At 38.0% G+C, this 26,832-nt stretch overlaps 1 protein-coding gene across 4 annotated transcripts in view; it reads left to right on the forward strand.

Annotated features, from left to right (window-relative positions):
- LOC136430907 (inositol polyphosphate-5-phosphatase A-like) overlaps positions 1 to 26,832 on the forward strand; it is a 145,846-nt gene that overhangs the window by 1,765 nt on the left and 117,249 nt on the right. For all 4 annotated transcript variants that reach the window (XM_066421997.1, XM_066421994.1, XM_066421995.1 and 1 more), the window contains exons 3-4: positions 15,226 to 15,326; positions 16,371 to 16,458. In XM_066421997.1, the coding sequence (XP_066278094.1) occupies positions 15,226 to 15,326; positions 16,371 to 16,458 (189 nt within the window). The remainder of the gene's footprint in view (positions 1 to 15,225; positions 15,327 to 16,370; positions 16,459 to 26,832) is intronic.

Raw genomic sequence — 26,832 nt, forward strand, 5'->3', positions numbered from 1 at the left:
TCTCTGTTGTATTATTCAACAGGTGATAGTATGTGTATCATACATATCTATTAAAAGATAAGATCTTCCTTTTGTTTCTATCATACTCTTGTTGAAGGTGTAATAAAGTAAGTGCTAGTGTATTGTAAGTTCCTGAAGAACTTATAAATATGTGAAAGTTGGTGCCCTGATACATGCATTATTGCACCTTCAAATGTCAACACTTCATCCAAGTTAGACTTTACGATTCTGTTTCACAAGGTCTTCTGTCAAAACTCGAGATATGAGAGAAATCTCAAGCTGAGATGAACATTTCTTTACCCACTTAATGAATGAGAACATTGTGGAAGAACCACTACTAACTAATGGCTTTATTGATTCTATTAATACTTCTCTACTTGACGAAAATGGAAATGCTACTCTCAAATAATGAATGTTGGAACAATTGGCAACTTTAGTTCAGCAAAGTAAGACATGAAAAATGAGTAAAGATTGGATGGTGATAGGTTGATGTTGATTTCCTACTTGTCTGACATTACAATTATGATTATTCCAAGTCGATTTTCTAAAAATGACAGGTAGGGAAGTCGAGTAAGGTTTGCTATATGCATGTGCACTCATGTGCCCAACTTCAACAGAGAGAGGCTCTCCAAACTCTATTTGAGTTCAGCTTGTTACTCATTTTTATGGAGCTACCTTTCACTCACAACAAGTGTGCACCACTTAAAGCTTTCATGTAGATGATCAAGGAGTGGACATCCCCCCCTCCCAGAAATACTGACTGTAGTGGCACAAAGACCCAGGTCATACCAGGATTCCCGGATCAGGATTTACCCAGGCACGGACGAGTTTGATCCCGATATGTGATTCTGGTGTGAACCATCCAATCCAGACTCTAAGGGGGGGTTAATTCTGATCTGGAGGTGGATTCATCAGATCAAACCGGGATCAATCCCGTGTCTGGGTGAATCCTGATTCCTGAATCCTGGTTTAAACAGGATGAAAGAAAGTCTGCTGACAAATTTCTATCGCAATGTCTACCTTGTCCCCCCAACGACCAGGTCAGGTGAAGGTACTGGTGGGTAGGTGGATGGTTGCTTTAGTTAACCAGGGCTACATCATTATACCTTTTATACTTATAGGTAGTACATGCTTCTAATTATAATATAAGTGTCCCCTCCAAAAGGTTTCTGCTTGTTAGTCGCCATCAGCCGTTTTTGTAATTTTTTTTTGCTCTGGGTTGTTTGACAACATTCTGCAATAGGATGAAGATATTTTGATCCCACCTTGTGAATTGTACTACCTGTTTTATGTCAACTGTGAGACAATGTATTACCCTCTAGGCAATGAGTACATGGACCCACCAAGTGTGTGATGTATGCAGATCATTAACAGATCTTGGTATGATGCAAATACCCCAATAACTTAGTGAATAAGTCTGTAAATGATGCCAATATCTACTTCCAGTGACTGTGCACCCAAGGTTATAGAATTCAAAGAACTAGAGAAGTCCTGTGAATTTTTTTGGGAGAATAAGTTATGACTTTGAAGTAAATAGATTTGTCACCCCTTTCTCTGGCAGGAAAGCTAATTGACAACTGTTGCTTTGTTGTGGGTGTGTTAACAGGCAGTCGTGCAAACATGGGCTTTTATGTTCTGTGAGTCTGAATATTTCATAGCCTTGAAAAATTTATGATTACAATATTAATACACACAGATTATGACCATGTGAACAGGAAGACCTTGGTAACTGATGCATTGTTGAGCTACATTTATTTGAGTGGAGGAGAAATAGTTGCTGGAATATTGCCTAACTGCTTGAAGTGGGGGTGTATGTCCCAGACGCTCCTGTAAAGTGGTTTTACATTGTGTTCTTCAAGGAACACCTGTATAGACATCTATGTGCCTGTTTGAAATTAGGGTCTGTTGTCCACAGTTTCTGAGCTTACTGATTTTCTATGCACAGTCACCGTACTTGTTAACCTTAAATAGTCTGTTCCAGTTTGATCAATCATAAATTGGTATCCTATAGAACTGATAGAGGACACAAGATTAAAACATGCATTACATGAAAAGTTGGATTTAGCTGTATACTTTGGATTTATTTGGTAACGTACTTGTTATCAAGATGTCAGAAAACCAGTGTATCATTGTTGCAGTGATTTAGATAAATGGAGAGAGTAATATCTTGTATATAGGAAAGGATTACTGTATTACATGTAGGCTATAGTACTGTACCTGTATTTCCACCCTGTTAGAATATACATTGTGTCAGGTAGTAATTATGTGTACTGTAAAGGAAGTGAGGTGAGACCACCTGTTGACCTCTGTTATATTCTGTGGACAAATGACACCTTCTTAAAGGCCTTTGTCGGCAATTTTGTTTATTCAAAGGAGAGGGCTCCTGGGGGCTGGTTGAAATTTAAAGATTGTTGTCCCTCAGTTCATTTACCTTTCTAGATACAAACCCGGTATTCCAAGAAAGGCTGAATGTTGCATAATCCTATAGGTGTGTTGTATTTTTACATGGTGAGGTCCACAAGTGCTAAGCTTCACATGATTAGTAGGTTTGAGACAAAATCTAAAATGTCATTGATTTCTTTTTATGTCTCAGGGATAAAAAGAATATAAACTTTATTATAAAGAGAATCAGAGATGGATCATTTCACTATTTTGTTTAGATGACAGTTTGATAGTCATTGCCGTCTTACCTGCCTTCTCCTTCAAAACCGCCGCATATTCATTCGTATGAAGTTTATGAAATTTTGAAACGCCTTGATGCCAGGAAAAGTTGTGGTCCGGATAACATTTCCCCCAAAATCGTCAAAACCTTTGCTGTTGAATTAAGTGACATTCTTGCCCATCTTTTCAATTGCTCTTTGGAGGAGGGGCGTGTCCCCAAACAATGGAAGGAGGCTGTTATTTCTCCAATTCCAAAGAAAAGCCCAGCATCAGTAGAAAATCTACGACCTATATCACTTACGTCTGTCTTTATAAAAACGTTCGAATCCTTTATTACTAAATGGGTTCTTCAAGACATAGACAAAGTTTTGGACCCCAACCAATATGGCAGCAGAAAGGGGCGCTCATCAGTTCACTACTTGATAAATTTGATCGACTCTATTCTTCGTGACGCTGAAACCCCCAAAACTGTTCAGACTGTTCTGTTAACTGATTTTAGCAAGGCGTACGATAGAATCGATCATACTCTACTAATCCGAAACTGTTGACTTGTGGTGTACGCACTTCAATCTTACCATGGATTTGTAGTTTTCTTAATGACCGTACACAGTGTGTTCGGTACCGAGGTGTAACATCGTTTTGGGAGAAAATTGCATCAGGAGTTCCACAAGGTACAAAATTAGGGCCTGTCCTCTTTTTAGTATATGTAAATGATGCGATGCAATTTTTTCTTAACAGATGGAAGTATGTAGATGATCTAACGGTAAAAGAAAGTAGACTTTTCAGTGAACAATCTTCTATGCAGACAACAATTAACCAACTGGACACATGGTCATCACAAAATTGTATGTCATTGAATGAAGATAAGTGTAAATTAATTTGTATCTCTTTCATGAAGGATCCTACCCCTTCCCCTGTAATGTTACTGAATGGCAAAGCCATTCAGTACACTGAGGATGCCTGTATTTTGGGTGTTTGGATTTCTGCCGACATGAAATGGGGAAAACATGTCACAACAATCATAAAAAAAGCAAGCTCGCGCCTTTTCTGGCTTAAAAAGCTAAAACGCTCTGGTGTCTGCACTGAAGATCTTTGCAAAATTTATTTACTATATGTCCGACCAGTCATAGAATATGCAGTCCCAGTATGGCACGCAGGTCTAACCACTCTACAATCCCACCAACTTGAACGCATTCAAAAACGTGCCCTCAGAATCATACTTGGCAATAATTATACTTCCTATGCTGACGCACTTTCAACTTTTAACCTCTGCACTTTAAAAGCAAGAAGGGAATCACTCTGTCTTAAGTTTGCAAAATCTCTGATGAATTCACCAACGTTTCGACCCTGGCTACCCCCCACCCGCAATAAAGTTCACAATATGGACTTAAAAGGGGGTTTCCAGCTTAGCATACCCTTTATAAGATCTGACAGGTACAGGAACAGTGCCATTCCGTACTTGTCAAAACTCCTGAACAGCGTATTGTAACTTATACCTATTGTGTAATCACCCTACTACCGTTTCTACATATCCTTGTTGTTCAGTTTTGGTTAGGTTTGTAAATATTGATGATATTTTGTACAGTTGTGTATTCCCTGAAACTGCGTAATTCAGCCTTTTTACTTTGTATCATTAGGCTGCAATGTTGTTTTAGCTCTGTATGAATTTGCGAATAAAACCATTTATATAATAGCATATGTATCCTCTTCTCCAGTAGAAGTCTACTTCAGAACTTGTGACAGTACAAATCCAGGGGGATTATCCGATGACATGAAAAGGTGATCTCAAAGGCGGGGACATAAAGTTAAGACTATGTACTAGTAACTGATACTGATGATTGAAGATGAAAGCATTCCACTTTTCTTTGAGATGTCAATTTCATAAATGAATAAAAAATTCATAATGATTAATTTATATGTTTTCCCCTGTTACATGAATGATAAAACGTAATAACTTATATCTGAAAATAAAAGTAAGTGAAAGCCCTGTCCTTCACATTTTCTATCAAGTGAATGATGTCACTGTTTATTATCAGATAAGATTTCGGTGTAAGAGATTAGAGTTTTTTGTTGTTAAAGGGACGTATTGTAACATGAACATGAAACAAAATTCACTGTTTTTGGTTATCTTTCTACATAATTAGTAGAATATACCTTATTACACTGCACAGCAATATTCATCACGTATGGATGCAACTTTGAAGTGTCGTGCGAACGTATTGAAAAAAAGATATATACGCAATCCCCACCGCCGCTTGACTTGTCCGCCATTTTGTCCAACATTCCGACGAACCACCGAACACGCAATCGAACGCGCGACGTTCTGAAGTTTGCTCACTTGTGGTGATTTTCTGTGAAGCTGGAACCCCAACCGCAACGGTCGATTCGGATTTTTCTTAGCGTTCTACGCTGGCTTATTTGCATATTGAAAAATGTGGGCCGCTAGATTATATAAAAATAAGCCAGATTTTGCGTGTTTTGCGTTTTTAGTCGTTTATTAATGATGGAAATGTGACAACATGTTGGAAATAAGTAACAAATAAATTACAAATGTGAATCTAAATGTAGATTTTTCAAATTCTGAATATTTGTAGTTTTTGCCCACCAGATTCTACAATACGTCCCTTTAACAGGCTGCATCTGTTCATTGCAGTGCTATATATCTTGTTGATACTGCAACAATGTTAACCCTTGATCTGATAGCTGCTTCCCATAGAGAAGCTCTGGGATCATGGCAAATTACGACGTATACTGTACATTCATATGACATGTGCAAGTTGCAGTGACATGCTCAGACTCAAATCACTTTGCTTGGTATGTCTCATTGCAAAATGATTACATAACAGATAGGGTTAGCGTACAAAAAAAGACGAGATATGTGTAGAGACAATGTAACAATTTAGATGGAACAAATGATGCAAATTCTCCTACCTGCATTGTGTGCTTCCGTCAGCACATACCAAATGTCAACTACATTTGGACACCATGTACTTAAGTCAGTTGTCTCTGGTACAACATTATGACAGCAACATGTAATGGTCCCCTTGCAAGAATGATTCTTACGTTCAAAGTTCAATGTTCCAAGGATCAATGTCAAAATGTGTTGTGTTTTGGTATTACTGTGTGGTTATACAGTGCAAGAAATTATTACCAGCCAAGAGAGGTTAGAAAAGACAGGTCTAGAGACGAAAGAAAGAGAAGAGGTGTCTGACTTGTAATAAGTTCAAGTTGTTGGCAAACTTCCATTGCTTAGATGGAGACAACCTGATGAGCATCGCTATTAATATAGGCAAGACTTGAGTTTGTCGCTTTCATTTATCTTTGCATTCTGATCGTTCTCCTCTGTATAAAAAAACTTTATGCACTTAAACTTAAACAAACACAACTCAAGTGGTTGTGTCTCTTACCCTCGTAATGAAGCCCGCAGAGTACTAAGTAATTGTCATGTTTTCCCTGGTATGAATACAAAGGCGAACAATGGTAAACATGCCAGTGGAAACCTGATATCCCTGTTACGTTGATGTACAGGTGTGGTAGCATTGCTGCCTTTGTCATACCGAATAATGTATGTCAGGAATTGTTGTACTCAGTCAAACAGTGTAGGTGAAGGCCTTTCTAAGTCTTGAACTTGTACTTGGTAACATATGTTTTCCTCAAAAGTGTTAGCTCTTTTGAAAACAGGTTTTCATTCGATAGAATATCTTAAAAAGATCAATCGCTATTGATGCACTTTTTTTGCCAGAGTACAAAATGTACATGTATACGCACTATTGAAATGTTTGTATATTTCAACATAATAGCAATGTTAGGAGTTTTGTGCTCTGCCCATGGCCAGGAAATGAAGATTTGCTAAATGGATATACATGTATTGATTGACTGGAAGAGTTGCCGGATCTGGCATATAAACACACCTACTGCCAGGTTTAAAATGTCACAGGTATAAATATAACTTGTAGGGACTGGCTCTATTTTCAGAGTAAACCCTTGTAGTTGTAGAATGTCTATTTTGCCATGAAAAAAGGGAGGGTGTGCACTTGCAAACTTATTTGATACATGTAACATTTAGGTGCTTCCTGAAGGGGTACTATACTGTTGTAGGATCATCTACTAAGACGAAAAGAGCAGAATGGTATCAGTGCATGTCTATGCAAATTAGTGTTATGCAATATATGTGACTCATGCAAATGAAGTTATGAATTCAAACAATAAAAGGTTTGTCTTGGTATAATGTTCACAGGGATGTAGTGAATGATTATGAGACATACCTGTCACTGTATCCCTTTGAGAAAATTCTCAAATCAGCATAAGTATTTTCTGTTTGTGAGAAAATATTTATGCTGATTTGATTTCCTCAATATATGATGTCTGAGGTCATTCTGTTGGCACTCCAAGGGCAAACCTTGGCAGAAAATCAAAATAAGGTGGGCACCAGCAGCTTTGAAACATAGGTTTGACAGCTAATTATAGAAATCACACCAGCTAAGTCTGAAAGTGTCCACTACTAGGAGAAAACACTGATAAAAAGAACTTTAAAAGGTTCCTTTCATGTTTTTCAATCACCAGTAAGCCAGTAAGGTAATGGCAATGATAACATCCATATTAGAGTAATTTAGCAGTAGACTACAGAATGTATTCTGTGCATGTGCGTTCTGGGCGAAGCCAAATGTTGCCTTGGATCTGGCCACTTGGGCAGTTACGTAGCCAGATGGAAATGGATACAGCATGGCATAAATCCAATAAAAACAACAAAAGTATTTCAGTATTTTGTATACAATCATGACCTTATTTGTTTGGTATGATCCTGCTAATCTGTTTATTTTTTTTGTGTGTGCAGAAAGGTAGTCGTTGACGGAAAGCCATCAATCAGCATATTTGAGAGTATGATAAAATCATGCAATGAGTTTGTGTAATGCTGACCTATACTTTGACAGTTACATTTGAGATAGCTAATCCCCTGATTTAAATCATGTATTAACAAAACGGTACATCACCTTAGTGGGATTTTGTTGTCTTCGGTACATATAATACCGTATGTGCAACATTCAGATGCTATTTGCATGCTGATAGGGTTAACCCAAGTATTTCCATGCAGATTGCTTCTCTGATCTAATTTACTGTAACCACAAACCTTGCGGTATACTTATTACTGCTGAAAATGAACATACAGAGGTTCGCAACAAGACAGGAAATGGACAAGTGCACATGAAATATCACTGGCAAATGATTGGATTGCTGTTGTAACTTCTTCTTGTCATGACTGTTGCAATGGACAGTAAAAGCAGCAGAATTTTGTAGATACATGTAGCCAGCTGGTATGTTCACACATTCTCGAGTAAGTGAAGTGACAGCATTGAAAGAGCAGCTAAGAATAGAGAGAAAATCTGAGCTTGAAAACATGCAAGCTCTTACTATCGAGACAAACAGATAAGAATAAATATATTGATGTGCAACAAAGTAGCCATTAACCATCCAGCTGTCACATAAATTTTGTGTTGTAAGGCAAACAAGGTACATGTATGTCATTTTGTAAGTAAGACTGATCTAATCGCCAAAAAACACCATCTGATGATGATGATGATGATGATGATGATGATGATGATGATGACAATAATTACTACCAGCAAGAGTGCCCAGGAAAGGCCAATAAAACACATTGCAATTAAGGGCCAAGAACTTCTAATGATGCATATGAAATTTTCATCAACTACAGTACAGGTAAAGCAATCTCCAAGTTGTACTGAATTGGTATCCTCAAACTAATTGCTAGTGCTAGGTCTATAGACTTGTACTGTTATTCATGACCAATAGCTCATTGCCTGCACTTTGAATTCTTTCAAGTTCTTCTTAAGAGGATACCTTTTGGTAGCACAATTGCAAGTCCTACTGTTGAATAAAAAAAGGCGACAATTAAAGAATCTTTTCTGTCCTGTGTCGTCACCCATGCCATGGCAGTCTTATCTAAAATGCTGCATAAATTCCATTAATCAAACCAGTAACCTTCCTGGATCAGCTTTAAATCAAGCCCAAATCAAGACATGGGTCTGCATACATTGCCCAATTAAGGTACTAATCAGCTTGAGCTCCAGACTGGCAGGTCACCATTCATCACTGTACAACTTACAGCACATAGGTTAGGGACAGGTCACAAGGAAACATGGGAGGAGTGCAGAGTCTGAAAATAGTTGTTGATATTATTCCCACTAACTACATTTGGTTAGATAAAAGAAGGCAACTTTGTAACAAAGTTGCCTTCTTCTATCTAACATTGAAAGTCAATAATGAATAAAACAACAAAAATTCATACAAAAACATAAGACTGAAAATTAGATGTATTACTAGTATATGTGTAAGATTTGTCTTTTGTTAGGATCATTTGTCTGAGAATCAAGTGATTTTATAGATGTCGCCTATACATCTATATATACCATGTAATGGACTTGTTGGCACAAGACCAAGAGGATGGGAAATGTGTAATCAGCGTGCTGAAAGTGGAATGTATAGTGAGTAAATAACTCAGATGGGCACTTACATGTGTTGCTTTATCAGAGCAAAGCTCTCTGAGTCTCTGTTGTTTTGTTGAATTCGTCAGCAGATTCCTGTATGCTGTGAATGATATATATGCCCTTCCAATATACACGCAGTCACTATCGGTTTTAATAATCAACAAATTAAAGACTTTTTTCTTTTGTCCTCCTGCACATGTATTCAAAAAATGTGTCACCTACATGGAGATTGTGTTCGTACCCTAATGAAACTTTTCCCAATTATTATTTTGTGTCATAGGTGGGGGTCGGGGGCTTTTAATTTCCTGCCTTCTCCAGTCATTGTGTACCAATTGGGCCCTGTGATTGTGGTTTTGTGTTATTATTTGAATTTTTGTATAGATTTATAAAACTTTTGACAGCCCAACCTTCCTTTTCATGATAAACGTGTCTCATATTAGGCACTCTCATCTAGCAGTGGACCTTTGTAATTGATATTTGTATTGTTAATTTTATGCCATCAAACCAATGTCTTACAAGAGCCAGGCTTTACCAATTGAAATGAATTTTCCCCTCGTGTTTGAGATGTGCCCTTGCTATCAATGAAGTGGGGTTAACAAAATGTTGTCAACCCCTTTCTGTCACCATGTGTATTTACCCTATCAGGTTTGTGAATGTAACTGTCTGGAATGTGTCTTTATCAAATTCATCTTACTGCACAGTTTAGAACAGTCAAACTGAAAAACAAAAGTTAAATCAGTCAGCAAATGTTGGATTATTTCAGTGACAATAGATTCGTGTTCACAGCTTGTTTGCTGTAGAATTTGACCTTTGTACTAATTGTAGTACTACACTGTACATGTTTTGTAGATATCACTTCAGCAGATGTTTAATTTCTTGTCATTTCAAAGGTCAAAGTACCCAGGGCGGAATTCGCTTTCATCGCCAGTAACCATGTGATATGGTACACATGCCTGCTGACAGGGCAAACCAAGTGGTACTGTAACACACGAGTTGAGGGAGTGACATGAATATTACATGATTGTAGATTTTTATTTCATAGGACATGCAAGACAGTAAATTGTTGTGAATATAAGAAGTCTTCAATTCAAAAACTTAATACCCAACCCCTGGCCCAAATTTTTATTGGTTTATATAGTTAAAAAGCAACTGAAGCGGTTCAGGAACAAAGTATCAAAAACTTATATTCTATGTATTATACTTCCATGGAGGGAATAGAGGTCAAGTGTCACAGTTGCAATTGTTCTTCACAACTGATGGAACATTTTGATTGATACGAGGATCGCTCAACACCTCATATCATTAGTATTTACCCTTTTGGCAAATGGCTCATTTGACCCTCAGCCAAGCTGGATTGCAAGGTCATATCAATAAGTCTCTAAGTTTGATGGAAGTGCTCCCCTTTGTATGTTATTGTGTCCCTAGCTGTGTAACGTTGTCAATAACTTTTTGCTTCAATTCGTAGAAATGTAATTGCATGTGTACATTTCTTACTTTGGATAAGTTTCAGTCTGCATACTAGTACATACATGTACTTTGTGTAGTGTAAAGGTTTATTGTATTCAAGTGTAACTGAAGGAGTGAAAAGTATTGCCTGTACCCTGTAACTACATTTTGATCTAGAAAAATATCTTTAAAAAAGTATCGTAACAAAAGGGTACATGTATGCTACTGATGTTATCTTGGAGAGTTTTTGATGCATGCCAAAAAATCCGATGTGACATTTTCCCTTGAATTTGGTGGCTGTGTGTAATTACTCATATCGTTGATTACTACTACCTTGCTTTGAAAAAAAGTAGTGCGATGTCAAACCAAACATGTTAAATCTCATTTATTTCTGCTGGGCTAAATGATGAGCCATTTCATCAACACCAGAACAATTAAATGCAAATTAGTCACAACCCTGTAACACAAGAAAATTACTTTGGCAAACTTTAACCCACATCAGCTTTGATTCTCCCATACAAAGTTAATTTTGTGAGCCCCAATTTATGGACACTCAAATATTCCATTAACCAAAGCAATTACTTCATATGAATTCAGCCTCTCATGCATGTACCTCTTGTGCTGATGTGTTTGCAGTGGAGGTCAAGTGACTTTGAGTATAATGTCCAGTCAAGTAGGGACGAATTCAATCATACACTGTGAAAGGCAGCTTGTGCCTTGTAAGTGCTCTTGTCAAGGACAGCTTTAACCTTCTCCCTGCTTGAGTAGCCATTTGGCACCAATTTTGTATTGGTTATGGCAGCTGGGTTATGGTGTTAGTCTTTGGCAGCAGGGAGAAGGTTAACTAAGTCAGAGGTTCTGAAAATATGATCAAAGCTCTAGTTTCTGGTAAGAGACTCATCACATGTAATAGCACTGTACTGTTTCAATCAATACGCACCTGTAAAACTTTGTTTTGTTCCTGCTCATACTATTAAATTGTTCAAAACTTTTTACCAACAACCCCAGCCATAAAGATTGATAATATCTTGGGCATCATATTTTGTTTAACGTCTTGCAAAAAATAGTGTACAAATTGTGACCCAAGTAAATCTAAAGATATCCAAAAGATATTGGCACTTTTTCTAATATTTTGTTCTTATCACTTGATGTGTAAATGCATGTACAGTACATGTATGTGGATGGAAATAATCAGAATTGGGGGGTAGCCAACGGAAATATTCACCCAAGCATAACCCCACAAGCAGGAAATGCGTGCTGTTTGTTTTGATGATGTGGAAAAGAGTGCGAGTGACCTGACACACTTATTCATTGGCACGTCCGCAAAACAAACAAAATGCCATATTTAGCCCTGTCTTATCCCTAACACAACAGCCACTCTCATTTAAGTAATGGTAGACACGATGGACTAAACATAAAACAAGCAAAAATCCTCCATGCGACTCTACCTGTCAATCCACCTTTTACTAGTCATCTTAAGATCCACTGCTACCAAAGTATTGGTATTTCTTTTTTTTCATTAACCATTATATTGCCATTGACCTGAAGGCTCAATTGAAGCAAATTGGTACAGGCTCCGACAGGTTGCATTTGTCTGGAATGAAACGTCAGCCGATCAGACATCGATAAGCCGTCTTTCCGTTGCTAAGGCACCCTATGACGCAGGAGGCCAGAAGTCATTGAAAGTGCTCAACCAAAGGATTTATGTTTAATTCCTAGACTTGCTGGCTAAGTGATTACTTAGTCCACTAACCTAGATATAACTTATAAGCTAGTTCACAATAATGTGAAACTCTCTGAAGCTTGTCATTTACAGATGAGAGAGCTTCTTAGGTTTACTTTGGAAGAATTGTTGACTGTGACACACTGACCACTTTTGTAGGTGAATGCTCTGAAACTACATGTACAGTGTGTCATGTAGGCTTGGATAAACATAACTTTGAGACATTGAATAGCAACAGCTCTGGAATATGAATCAATGACATAGATGGCTAGTATGAGTAACATTACATGTAGGTTCTAAAAACTGCATGTACATGTATGTTGGAACCGTCTCCACAGCTCCACATTTGGCATGGAGTTTGAGCCTGAAATAGATATGTCCTTAACTGATCCCATGACAATCATTTGTATTCAGAGCTGCAAGGACCATCCAAGTGCCAGCCTTAATGTATTATATTTGTTATAACTTAATGAATTCCGTATCCATATCTATATAGCTGGTATACCCGCCCTTCGGCGTAATACACCAGTTGAATTACTCATGTTCAATTAGCACAGGTTCTCAACTTTAATTTCCCCACAAAAATTGTCTGATATTTCGCCACATACAGACATTGTGGTTATGCCTGGGTGGAGGTTATACCTATATGTTGTATCAGTACAATTTACCAAACTTGTTTTAGTTACAGAAATAAGATTTGCACACATCAATGCTATTTGGCATTTGTGTGACAATGTTGTATTTGATATATATGCCTCTGTTCTTACAATCCTTAATTCTCAATTCTTTATTAACATATCAACCTTGTAGACATACTTGTACTCCTACATTTACATCAATGTACAGTTCAACTTGAGACTATACATTGCCTAAAATTTGATACTTCTAATTCATGGCCAAAATACATAGACATACAAACTACATGTATTTATTACATAATTTGTGTACTGATTAAACTTAATCGTCATGCAGCTACCAACTATAAAGTGCATAAGTAAGTTGTTGTCGAAGGTTCACCATTTACGTCACTCACTAACATGTGCAGTTATCCCAGCTATCCTGTCCTTTCCCTCGGTATAACCACACGGGTATCTGTACTTGGCTGCTGTGCCAGCTCCTATCAACAGCACTTGCTTTTTGTAGTTTTCACAATTAGAACAAGTTTTCTCTATGTACAGACTTCATTGGTACTGCCAGACTGTCTATACAAGTTAGTGTCAGAAAGTCACATGTTTGTTCAACCTACAAACCATAAGGTACATGTACATCCTTTGCTGCACTAACAGAGGATGATCTTAGTTAGATGGTTGCACATTGGCTCAGGTCCGTGGCATTCCCTGTAGTTGGGACACAAAGCTGCTGTTGTGAATGTGAGAGACCTAAGCTTTCCTGAAACAGATGTTCAGTGTAACACGAAGACATGCACTCAGGTGAAAAATGTCAACACCTTCTACCTTTGGTCATTTGGGAATTATAGTATTTATACATGCCAGACTAAGACTGAACTGCAGAGGAATTATTTCTGTGATACTCCAAATGTCACATGTCAAGCAAAGAAAGGCAGTCAGCTTGTCAGTCAGTCTATATGTACATTATGTTTGTAAGTGGGAGTGTGAATAGATTTCTGTAGTCAAGAGTTCTGTATAATTTCTCTGTGCAGTTGTAAATGTGAGTTATCCCCCCCATGCCTTCATAAGTGTAATCCATAATTTTAGCAACTTGTATCCTCATGGGTTTACTTTGACCAGTACATCAAACTTTGAAGACAATGTATTGAATCACTGTGTTGCTACCATGGTTCACTCAACCAAGACTCAACTAACTCAAATATCCTTCTGGCCACTGTCTATTATTGGTTGCTGCCCCTATTCTTTTGTTTGTATAAGCAGGGCAGTCATATTTGGAGGGAAATCTGTAGTTTAAGCTATGTGTGCTGAAAGGGCATGACCTTCAGAGATGGGCGATCTCAACAGAGTCAAAGTATTTTCAATTGGGATCAACCAATTGTCAGTAAATTTTGTTGGAGGAAGCCTGCACTTTTTCTATGGTCAGATAGATGGCTCTTTTGTACTGTTGTCAATAGGAAAGTCAACAACTGAGCAGTCGTTCAGAATCATGCAATACATTGTATTACTACTGTATATCACATACTGTTAAGAAAATCTGGAGTTTATTTTGTAAATGCATATGAAGTATATTTTATTACGTAATGATATATCTTCTCAATTTTCATTAATAACAGTAAATGTGGAAGGATACATGAGAACAGTCAGCTAAGCAAGCATCTCAATTAGTCGCTGTGTTGTTCTTCTACATTTGTATATTAGCTTTAAACATATTATGAAGTATGAACAGGTGTTCATGTATGATGTCTCACTATCAAGACTTTACCTTCCTTAGAAATCATGTATTGTATTGTATGATATTGTATTGTACATTGTATTGTATTTGTATGGTATTGTATAAGTTGGAGTATTGTTCACTGGACTTGTACTGTAGATATGACCAGATACACAACAGCTTCTATTTTTCTGACCACAAATGTAGTGCATACAAATTGTATGTAAGGCTGGGATGTATGAGTACTGAACTGGACAGCATGTATGTGGATGGAAAGCAGGAAGGCATGCATGCAAGTTGATTTAAAACTCAGTGCATTTTGGTGCACACGAACATGTATGTAAAGCACTGCATTGGTACATCTTTGCCTGTTGTGCAGAATATTCACCTATTCATGGAAATGTAGTTGATGAACAATATGTATGCCTCTCCATGAAGTTCTGATTTGTCTCTCATTACTAGTATACATATGGAATGGGTAAACCGTTTTATTGAAATGTATATGTATATGTATTATGAGTCATCACCAAATACTTTTTTTTATCTTCACAGACAATCAACAGAGTGCGCCCGCAATTCATAGCCATGCACTGTCAGGAAATAGGGGGCAAGAACTATGAAACGTCCATGCAGCATGTAGATGTCTTTCTAGAGTAAGTAAACATTCACATGTCCCTATTTGAATACTGTAAAATACTTTCATTCTATTTTAGAAACTTTGGTGTACAAAATGTATTTTCTAAGGCCAGCTGATGTATATGGTACAGGTACTAAAAAAAGGTGATATCAAAAACCAGTTATCTTTCCAAAATATCTTGGTATAACGGGGGGTGCCCAAACATATGACGTTTTTTTACGCACTCGAACTCACGGCGCTCCATTGCTGGTTGCCAGAGAATGGTCATGTTTTAATGAATGAATTTTGAACACATTCATCGTAAGACCATACTTGGACAAGAAATGTATTCATACTGTTCATGGGCCCTTCACGCTCCGCGTTACATGCGGAAGACGCTGTGAGACATTTTCAGGAATGTACCTTCTGATTTAGTGCTACGACAGATAGTGTGCCTAACTTATTACGCTTTGGTAATTTTGCTCTCTTCAGAAGTTGGTGATTCAGAAGTTGGTGATGAAGTTAGGGAAATGTAAATAAGGCTTGAAGTCTGCTATATCATAGCTTTATTTTGGCCGGAAAATTTTGACTGTGTGCACTTCTAACGTCATGTGTGAAGGGCTATATCTAGCGCATCCCAGCTCATGTTTTTACGGGAAATAGGCTACTGCGCACTTTGCGCGTGGCCCGACGTATGTCTTGCATGCGACCCGACTTACAAAATCATTACGAAAAAACGACACCGCTTACATCAACAATACTACGTCTACTTATTGGGAAATATCTTCGCCATATCTGTATTCAGTTTCCTTTTCATAGACAGTACCAATCACATGTTAGAGCGTTACAAAGCTATGCGTTGAATCGCCGTCCGCCACCACCGCGGCCCAAAAAAATGGCGGGAAAACAACGTCCCCAGACGGCAGCGATGTTTACGTTGTTTTCTTTGGTCGGTTTTCTTCTCAACAAACACTTAAAGACCCAATTTTTTGTGTTTTATGAAGTTATATTTCTTATGTGTATGATAGTTGTATATCTGCTATAGTTTACTTATTGAATTCTAATGCTGTCCTTTTTTCAGACGTCTGTTGAGCAGTGAAGAGATGCAAGGCTATGATAGAGCCAGGATTTTCTTGGACGAAGACTTCAAGACGGTGGAGTCATTCACGGTAAGAAGCACCCGGTTCTATTGTTTGATGGAGGTCTGAGCTTGCGTACTTTGCCAATTGTCTTGCCAAACCAGTTGCTGTGAAGTTCAGGAATAGTATCGTGAATGAGAATCGTGGTCTGTTGACACCAAACAGACACTATATATTTTTTTCTTTCTGCTTGTCAAAACCTATTCCATTAATTTTAAAGACAGCAAAGTTATGCTTGCATGCTACCATAGGTTTTGTCTTCAAGACAATCAGAGGCAAACAGAAGTTCAAGTGTAAAACCCGACATATCTTAGAAAAGTCTGCAGACATCATTGCATGATGTTGTGATGATCTTTAGGTCTGTCGCTCACTCGCTCACTCATTCACTCACTCACTCACTCACTCACTCACTCACTCACTCACTCACTCACTCACTCACTCACTCACTCACTCACTCACTCTCTCCCACAGCTTAGTCAGCCGTCGGGGCAGCATAGCTCTCAGTGAAAGCTCTGTAATCTTAGATTAAGTTTAAAATTTTAGACCTAATCTACATCTTTGTGTTTTGATAGCTTTGGCTGCCAAAGCAATCTTTAGCCCTTAAAGTTTATCTTAGTTACCCTCTGATGTAAGTCATGAAAGCACCTGTCAGGTGAATTGATGATCCATAGCAGGATAAAGGTTATACGGCATTGGACTTCCCTGTTCCGCTTCCTGGGACTGACTGTTCAGTTCTCTTTGATTCAGATAGGGGGCTCTGTGTCTGTTTTTCTGGTATGGTATGCCACTAGGGCAGGTAGAGACCAGTTTTGAATAGTTTTTTTAATGGTTTTTAAAGTTAACCATTGTGAAACCGATGTTGTCATAATCTTTGGTTGTTATTTTTTTTACAAAAGTTCTTTTTACACTTCTTTACAAACATGAAAGCATGGATAAGAATAACAATTGTGACCACCTCTGCAAAATGACTACCTGGTCATTATGACCACTTTTTGTTGGTCCCTTACGTTATTTCCCGCCTTGAGGAACCTGATAGAGGGGAGCAAGGGGTCAGCTCCTGGTCTGGTCTAAACTAAACTGAACTGATTGGATAAATGTAGTAAATCGAACAGAGGAGTGCTTTAATGCTAGGTAATCTATGTTTAGAATCCAATCAAGTTGTGCTTCCTGTGGATAATTACAGTTTCTGACATCAGATTTGTAAATGCAGAGTTGTTAGTCTGTTTTAGAAACCATTGGAGTTATAAATAGATTAATCCAAAATTTGTTAAGCTATGTTAACCTACACCACTTACTCTCTGCCATAGGAGGCTGAGCTATGTACCACTAAAAAATCTCAACCATAGCATGTGGAGAACACGAGATATCAAAATTGGAAGTTCCGCTGCAGTATGCTGCAAGCCGCTAGGGGCCCCTGAATCTTATCATACTGAGGTCTCATCAAGACCTTCCTACATACCAAATATCAATACAATCCACTCAGGCCTTCTCGAGTTATGCTTATGTACATACATACATACAAACATACAAACATGTACATACATGTACATGCCAACATTTAGTTACATACATGCATACATACATCCAAATGCTACCGAAAACATAACTTTCTTCGGGAAGGTAATAAAAGGAAAGGGACTTAGTTTTGATAATGTATGTCTCGCAGATGACTGCTCAAATATCAAATAGTTTTCTGTATGCGAACACATTAAACCGACAGCATTGCCTGTTTAAAAGAAGATGCCACCTTCGTTTATCTGAAGCAACAGTTATCTAACTATGGACTGTGTGCATACAACAGGGGAAACATGCAGGTAATATATTCAGGGCACTATGGAAGGCTTATCGGTCTTACTTTGAAATATCAGTGGGACCAATTTACTTAAAAGCACTTAAGCCGCAACTGGTTATTACAGATGTGTCAAACCGTTCAGAAAGCCATTTGAATGTACATGTACCTCACAAGGGATGGAAGTAATTGGCAGCAATCATGAATATTGTTTCATGAAGAAAGGAACCGCTGCTTGCAACCAACCACAGGTTGGTCTTCACAGACCTGTTTATTTCTGATCTGCAACCTGAGCTGAGCAGTATTTATACTTTTGTATGAACATCCTCCCAAGGGGGGGGGGGGGGAGGAACAAATTCTTGTTATGTATGTAGAATGCATGACTTTGCGATCTCAACCTTTATGACTTTTTCTGCCAAGGTACGGAAGCCCAAATGTTTCAAAATGAAAATTTAGTATTTTTTCACAATTCATGTTGGCCAAATTGATAGTTTTGCTGCATTCTGTTGTACAAAATGTGTAAGACTGTAATGGACTATTTGACATGAAGATGCTCAAATCCTCTAGCTATCAAAAAGGCAAAAATGAAGACATGCAAAAAACATGCTGGTATAATTGTTTGCAAGATCATCAGTGATTACTGTTAGTAAGAATTGAAGGTAAGAACAGGATTTTAAAGTGGTTAGAAGGAAAAAATGATTAAAGAAAACTAGTAGAAGGCAAAGCAAAACTGTGTTTAGACAATAACTACATAACAATGTATTGGAATCAGTTCAAAAACTGTGCATGTAAAAGTTATGAGTGTATTGAACTCCTTGGTGATTCATCTGTGTGTGAATCAATTTCAATGTGAAGAAAGGCACATGTGACAGACAGGCTCAAAGTGATTGGATCCAAAAGTGGAAGCTTGAGGACTCGATAAGTTAGACAAAGTATGCCCACTGAGGTAGAAACGGGGAGAAATTGGATTTTGTCCTGTACTGTAGTGGAAACTAATACTATTGCTGTCATTGAAGCATGATGGATAGGGAGGAAGATAGAGGAATTTATTGAGCACTGACTGATCACATTCCAGAGTAAGTCATAAGTCATGTCATTAATATACATGAATTTCTTCTCGGAAAGCCCACTTCAAAATTTCACTGTTATTGAAGAACCACTATTTTTTCTACTACTTAATGCATATGTCAAACGTGAGATATTTGCTAGTCTAGATACCAATATTGGGAATTCACAACCAAAAATTATATTGTGTGCTATGTGTAATACACATTTCTCTTTCTTTGCTTCTGATTACTCTCCATCTAGGGGTATACCGCTTCTTTTAGGTTAAACTTAAAAGCATGCTAGAGCAATTCCACTGTGTTTGGTTTGAAACATCATTTCGGACAAGTGCTTGACAAGCCCTATAAGTAATCCTGACAGTACTGCTTAATTAAGATAACAGATCTATGTGTCCCATGCCTTTAGTTACAATTGGAAAGCAACAGTGAAAGAAAAATTGCACAAAATGTTCAGTGTAAAAATCATCAGTATTTTTACATCTCCTCCAAAGTCATTCTGATCCATCCGTAGCAAGCAGTAATTGTTACCCTTGTGGTGTGGAATGACTGAGCAGTTTCCCATACTTCACTGTTTCCTTTGTATAATATACTATAGTACGTGTATGTACATGTAAACACCTCTCATCTCGGCCAAACCTAACAAGTTTTAGCAGCAACTTACCACATCTGCACATGACTGTGACCAATACATCTTGTTGTCAACTCAACTTTGTCCTGAAACTCAGATAGGGATATAGAACATGCATGAAACGAAAAGTACACAAGAAAGGAATTAGCCTCTTGCAGTAATTTCCCCATTGACTTGTTACACAGACAAACCTTCTTCAAAACTTTGGCATTAGACTTGATGCATGGTGATCCTAGCTTTCAAGTCAGTCTTTTACAAAGTGATGAGCAAAATTTATGTCCCCCCTTTGCATAAAGTCTTTTTATGATAGCCTTAGACAAATTTGAAGCCCATTCATTGTGACCTTATACTCACTTCTGTAGATCCTCCATCCTCCTCCCAATGGCTTCAGCATTTATGGATGCAGTATGATACTGGGGCATGGAAAGATGCATTGCAAGGGTTAAGGCCTTGAGATGATAGTCAAGATCTCCTTTAGGATATGAGACCAAATATTCATAAAATTGATTTGTGATGTCCTAGCTGTTTTTCTCCAAGGAGAGTTTTATGGATTGCTTTTATCATCTGTGTCAGACAGAATGATCTGGACAGTGAATATCGACTTACGAAGGGTGGTCAATAACATCTTGGCAGAAGGAAGAGATGAAAGTTTGGTTCTGCAAAAATACTATTAAATACTTAAGTTCTTGATTTATTAACAGTAACCTTTTTTTAGCTGCTCTAACGGTCACTAGTCAACTGCTAAAATTTCATAATTGCATCTTTGATTACTAACATTTCAGACAGTGAACCTTACCAGTATATGCAAACATGTATTTTATTCTAAGTTGAATTCTAATTATCTAAAAAAATGCTATTGTGTGGTGTTGGAAGTTCAAACACATTGTTAAGAACAATCGAAATAGAAACCCAGAGTATCCACTACTGATGAGTGATGAATATGGTATATGATCTTGTACATTGATGGGACAAATGTCCATTGTAGTATGATAATATTAGGTTCATATTCCCTTCCCATTTCAAAACTGGTTCACATTCCCAAAGAAGAAGGGAAACATGGCCTGTCTTGACAAATGACTCGCCTGTACATGTATGTGTTCAAAACTTTTGGTCATTTCCAGATATGGACTCAACTGGTTTGGTTTGGATTCATTCAGATTTCCACACAGATAAGAAGTGATGAAGGTTTATGTGAGGACATCTCAGTGATTGTATGTCTTAGGATGATCATTTCTGTCCTGCCTCACATGCCTGACTGACTGTTTTATAGTATACGTCGGCACATCCGACAGACAATGGCCATGATGGACAGCCACTACCACTCTAGTTAATGAGATGTTAAACTCCAGATAATACAGGAAACCAGAGGGACGTGATGTTATCATTGGAATGCATTGATTCCCAATATTCGTGGCCTGTAAAAGTCGAAGGTTTACACATGAGTGGACAAGATTCATCTTGGCACAAGTGATAGCGTGAATGGGTTGAACCGTAAAGGCCTGGTGAAAGTGTCATGTGCACTCTTTGGCTTGATTATATGCTACATCTGCTCATTATCTGACAGGACAAATCGATACAAAGGCTGTTCAGTGGTGTGCATCATTACACTTTGCATCACCGGTAGCAGATGCACATTTCAGGGCACGACACATGACATCATGACGTGTCTTTACACTCCAGGGCTTCAGGTTTGTGGTAAAATCAGGCGCAGAATTTTTGAATCTTCTTTTCCATCCATAACTGTTTGTTTTCTATTGGTCATAGATCCCTTAGAAATGCCTAGAGTCTTTGTCACAACAAAATCACACCTTGTCAGTACCATGGACAGTTTCAGCACCAGGGACAGAGCCTGTCTGGACTCATTTTGGATGTGAGAAACAGGCACGAAGACAGATAGACCGTGGAATGGTCATATTCTATTCTAATAAAAATGTTGTATGAAAAAGTATCTGTATCTACTTTCAGTAAAATTATTAGAAATCTGCCCAGGTAAAGAGAATGGTTTTCCATCTCATTTGTAAGGGTAATGTCACAGTTTGAAAGGCAGTTAGGTAGACCTTGCAACCTGAATAAAGGATATACCATAAATCTATGGATACCGACATGATTTTGATAATGTCTGTAGAAAGTTTTTTGTATGGTTTTAAATAAGCTGTGGAAAAGATGATACAACTCTTTGACAGTATAGTGTTTTAACAATCTAATGGCTTATAATTCTATTTTCTGTCCATACCAAGCTTTACATGCATGCCCTGGAACTGTAAGGGTTAGCCATACATTGAATCTGAGCCAGTATTCAGCCCCAAATCCCTATTGTTGGGGTTTAAGAAGATTGATATCTTGTTACTGACCTTATTGGATGGGAGATGAATGACCAAACTTGCCTTGTAATGAGCCCTCAAATTGCCTGTATCCAAAGAATTTTCTGACCCATGCCAATTATCCTAATGATATACAGTGCCAGTAAATAGGGAGGGGGCATGGCCCTGCAAGCTGTGCCTCTACATCTGTAAATAACTTATTTTAGGAAAAGAGAAAGGCATGGTAATGCCCTTAACATTCTCCCTGCCAAGGTATTGTTTTGGCTCTAGCACTAGATTTGCATTAGTTACGGGCTAGGCAACAGGAGAAGGCTAACCCCCCTCCAGATATCGACATGATGTATGAGCATGGAAGTGTCGTCTTACTTGATTCACCTGCAGAAAAGGTTGAGAAAGACCTGGTGAATAATTTATGTTGATGTTTATGGTTTTATCTCAACCTACGCAAGATGGAAGGAAGCTATGGTTTATGTGAATGTGCTTGGCTGATGTTGATATGCTGAAAAGGAGAAAACGAAAGCGTATTCCCTCTCCCATATTGATAACATTATCTGGTAATAGCTTGAAGGACAGCAGATACCATTAATATTGGTATTCGCTGCATTTTGGTACACATGTAGACTGAAGTGAAATATTACTGTTAGTTTCAGGAGAAGCCATAGGTCTCAGAAAGGTCAAGCTGTGTCAGGAGTTCACGATAGATATCCACTGGATGATAAATCTTGTTGATTGAAGTTCTAGTATTAGGGTATACAGGGGTTATTTGATATGGAGTAACAAAATCCTGTGTATGGCCCTTCTAGGCTATGACCTATCATTGTGATAATCATGTTTGCCTGTACATACATGTTGCTTGAGGGTAATGTTCCAGAGATTTGGAAAAAGCCAACAATATGAAGGATGGAAACATTGCAAAAAGAAGGGCTAGGATATACATATCATAATTGACATGGCTTAGTACGAAGTGATACCATCGCCAAGGGCCTGTACATCCATATGTCAATGGAAGTGAAATGCAGACAAATATATTGAATACGAAAATGATAACTTCCTTGCTTTGCAGCATATATTCATGATTTAATACAATGAGGGAATGATAAATTCCAAGGCGGCTTTGTAATGCCTCGCTATGAAATATTTATCAGTAACAAGGAAGGAATACCTCCGGTATAACCCTAACCTTCGGAAATAGGATGCATGGACTATCCTGGAGCAGATTAGATTCCTGTCTAGCAAAAGCAATCAGTGTAGACTGGTGTGCATGTAGGCGTGACAATATTGCTCAAATCTGCAGTCATCTGAATGGCTGGGGGTCAGCTCAGTTTTTATTGATGAGCCCTCTTGCTATAATCTGACGTAAGTTTATTGGCTATTGTATGGAGCTACTGTCAGTCCAGGGCAGATTGGAAACAATGAAAAAGTATCCTGCCATGACCCCATGTTAAGACCCACTTTACACTGAGTCCACTTCAGATAATCCGAACCGGTTCCGAACCGGATCGGTTGTCTTTAGACCTACGGGCGGAAGGGCATTGCGCCACCCGCGGTGCGAGATATTACAGTCGCTCCTCTCATATTTCTTATGTTTGCTACAAGCGTTTTCTGGCATATGAAATAGTACGGGCCCAACAAAAAAAGGACGATGAGACGCATGTACAGGGATAGGCAAGACCAGGCTTGAACCCGCCGGCGTTCGTCCTTGCCTCGCTGGCTGTACTGCAAGTCGGGCACGTTGATCGGGTCATAGGAGAACACCAAAGAAGAAGCAGCCACGGGTGGCAGGCCATTGCACTTGAAACATTCGAAAACTTTCAATGACAATTGCACAAACGTTTCAGAATGAGGAAAATATGCTTCTATTGCTAGCGCAGGCTTATTAGCATATCATTATCATGACCCTGAAAGCGGTCTCGGAGCCAGTTTCCTCTTTACACACAGATCGGAACCGCATCGACCCCCCGCTGATGTGGACTAGACCAGGGTTGGGATGTGGTCTGGTGCGGTTCCTGGAGAAACCGGATTCTCCTCTTTAGACTGGGAACGGGAGGCGAACTAGTCCAGTTAAAGTGGACTAGTTCGGGTAAAGTAGACTCAGTGTAAAGCCACCCTAAATGACTCACCCCAAGCCATTGCAATTTTGAGGATTACAAAAATCGGTGGCAGTCAAGGAACCTAATTCCTTTTGTGCACAGTTTTGCCAAATGATGACTTCAAATTTCAATAGATAATTCAGAGTAAGAAAAGAACTGCACATTTTAAATGTATTAATTTGTATTATCAACTGGGAGTCACATGTACCACAAGTTGGCCAATGTACTGTTAGTAACAGGCATGTTCAGATTTCAAGATGAGTTGTGGAAAAAAAATTTCTTGAGCAATAAAGACCCTTGTGTTTGTGTCTTACTTAGTCAACATATTTGAATTAGGTTGCATCCAAACAACGTTAACAGACTAAACGTCTGAAAATACCACTAACAGTCTACATTGACATATGTTACAGACATACTTTTGCAACTCCAGGCACTCTTTGCCCCCTGGTTTAAGTTGCACAAAGTTAACTTTTAATTATAGAATTGCAATATGAAACCTTGATTTCTTATCTTCATAAGCTGTAGTTATTTTATGATGTGTGTTTTTCCAAAGTGCCTGTCCTGGCTCGCAGATGCCAGTACTTTTTTGAATGGACTTTTGCGTTTATATGATATTGTTTTATCATAGCAGTGATTCTTTGGGCTATGTGAGCTTATTCTTTCAAGATGTTTTTCCACTTAGTCTGGAGAATCTTTCAATGTACAATGTATGTACTCAGTCAATTTAGGTTAGCTACCTGCTTGCAACCCATGGGCAGTTCTAGGTATGAAAATGTCTGTCAGATAACAACTGGCTGTACAGCAGACTGTAGCTGTACAGCTCTAGATATGGAAATGACTGTCAGATAGCTGCTGGTTCATGTATCTATGTAACAAGTTAACTTACTGCTGCACAGTGGACTGTAGGTGTCTGTTGATATCCACACCTTGTGGGTCTAAACTTTATTTGAAAACTTGTTCATTTTTCTGCCTTATTGGTCTCCTTTTTGCCATTTACATGTACTTGTCATTTTCTTACACATTGTTGTGTCCGCTTTTATTTTCAAGACAGAGGGCACCATGAAGAATACTAGAAGTAAGGATTGTAGATGAAGGTACATTTGTATCAGGCCCAGATGAAGATGCCTAATACTTTCAGTTCCTCCTAAATGATTGATACAGTCTTCCATTGAACTGAGACCCAAGAGATAAACTGGTTATTACTAATGTATTAGTGTAACCTCACCAATAAGTCTTGCAAGAGAGACTAATCAAGAATTGTCTTCCTCAGATTGGAGTAAGATTATCCCTATCCCATGATAATTCCCTCTCGATAACACACAGTTAACAGGACCCTGGTTGTAGGACATAGTTACCAGGATATTCTGCTCAACATGCTTTAGATGAGCTAAGCAATGTTGCTCATCTATCAAACATGAATCTGTTTTATTATTTCATTACCCTTCCAAAATTACCATTGCTATTTTTAGCATGGAGCTCCTTTTACAGTATGATAAAATCAGGAAATGGGCTTCATTTCTCTGAAGAGATCAGCTTTGATATAATTACATTGTAATCTGTTGTAATCAGATGACAAATGTTGCAGCCCTTTGATAATGAGAAATGTAGATGTGCTGAGAAACCAATCAGAAAAATATCATGGTTCACAGACTGTTTATGTGCACGTGCGCAGAATTTAGTAAAGTTTAAAAGTTTTATTAATAAGAATAATTAAGGGAATTTAACTGTATATTTTCAGGTACCAATTATTTGTTTTATATGTCAAAGGTAAGGTATATGCTGGATAAGCAGCATCTCTCTTTTTTATAATACTTTCCAGGGAGGTTTTCAATTTAAAGTTGTCTTCACTCCTTTTTGTTGTCAAATTTTCAACATTGTTCACAGCAACAAAATGCATAGAATGTATTTTCAACACAACAGATCAGCACAAATCTCCTTATAGAACCCTTAATATATTAATGACCCTTTGGAAATCACAAGACTGAGATTATTTTGTAAGACCTTCATACTTTCCAGGGCTTAAATGGAATTTATATTTCAGTGTCCCAGTAATAAGATCCATCTCTTACAAGATAATTTTATCACCTGGCTTTTTATGGGGTATTGTGACTGAAAAATATCTTACATTTCTGTGGTGCCCATTGTCAAGAATGCCACTGTGACCTTTTGACTGGGATTATGTCAAATCTGAAATAATCCTATGATTTAAAAACCAATCTGAAAGTGACCAAACCTGATCTTCTGAAATTACAGCTCAAATCTCATGTGACCTACTGTAGTCCTTTTTTGTTGATTAGTCCCATATTCCAATTTCACAAATTTAGGGCCTTCCAAGCAAAATTAACTTTTTCAAGACACTTTTTTCTTGATACAATATCCCTGTAGGTGGTATCAGTTCTCTGAAAAGGCAAGTTGCATTATTGTTCAATATCTCTGTGAGTTTCACCAGTTCATTTCCTGATGAATTGTGATCAAGTCCAGATATTTACATTTAAGAAATCTAAGCAGTTCC

This window comes from Branchiostoma lanceolatum, chromosome 3 (genome assembly GCF_035083965.1).
Source record: "Branchiostoma lanceolatum isolate klBraLanc5 chromosome 3, klBraLanc5.hap2, whole genome shotgun sequence".
In the NCBI taxonomy this organism is placed as follows: Eukaryota; Metazoa; Chordata; class Leptocardii; order Amphioxiformes; family Branchiostomatidae; genus Branchiostoma; species Branchiostoma lanceolatum.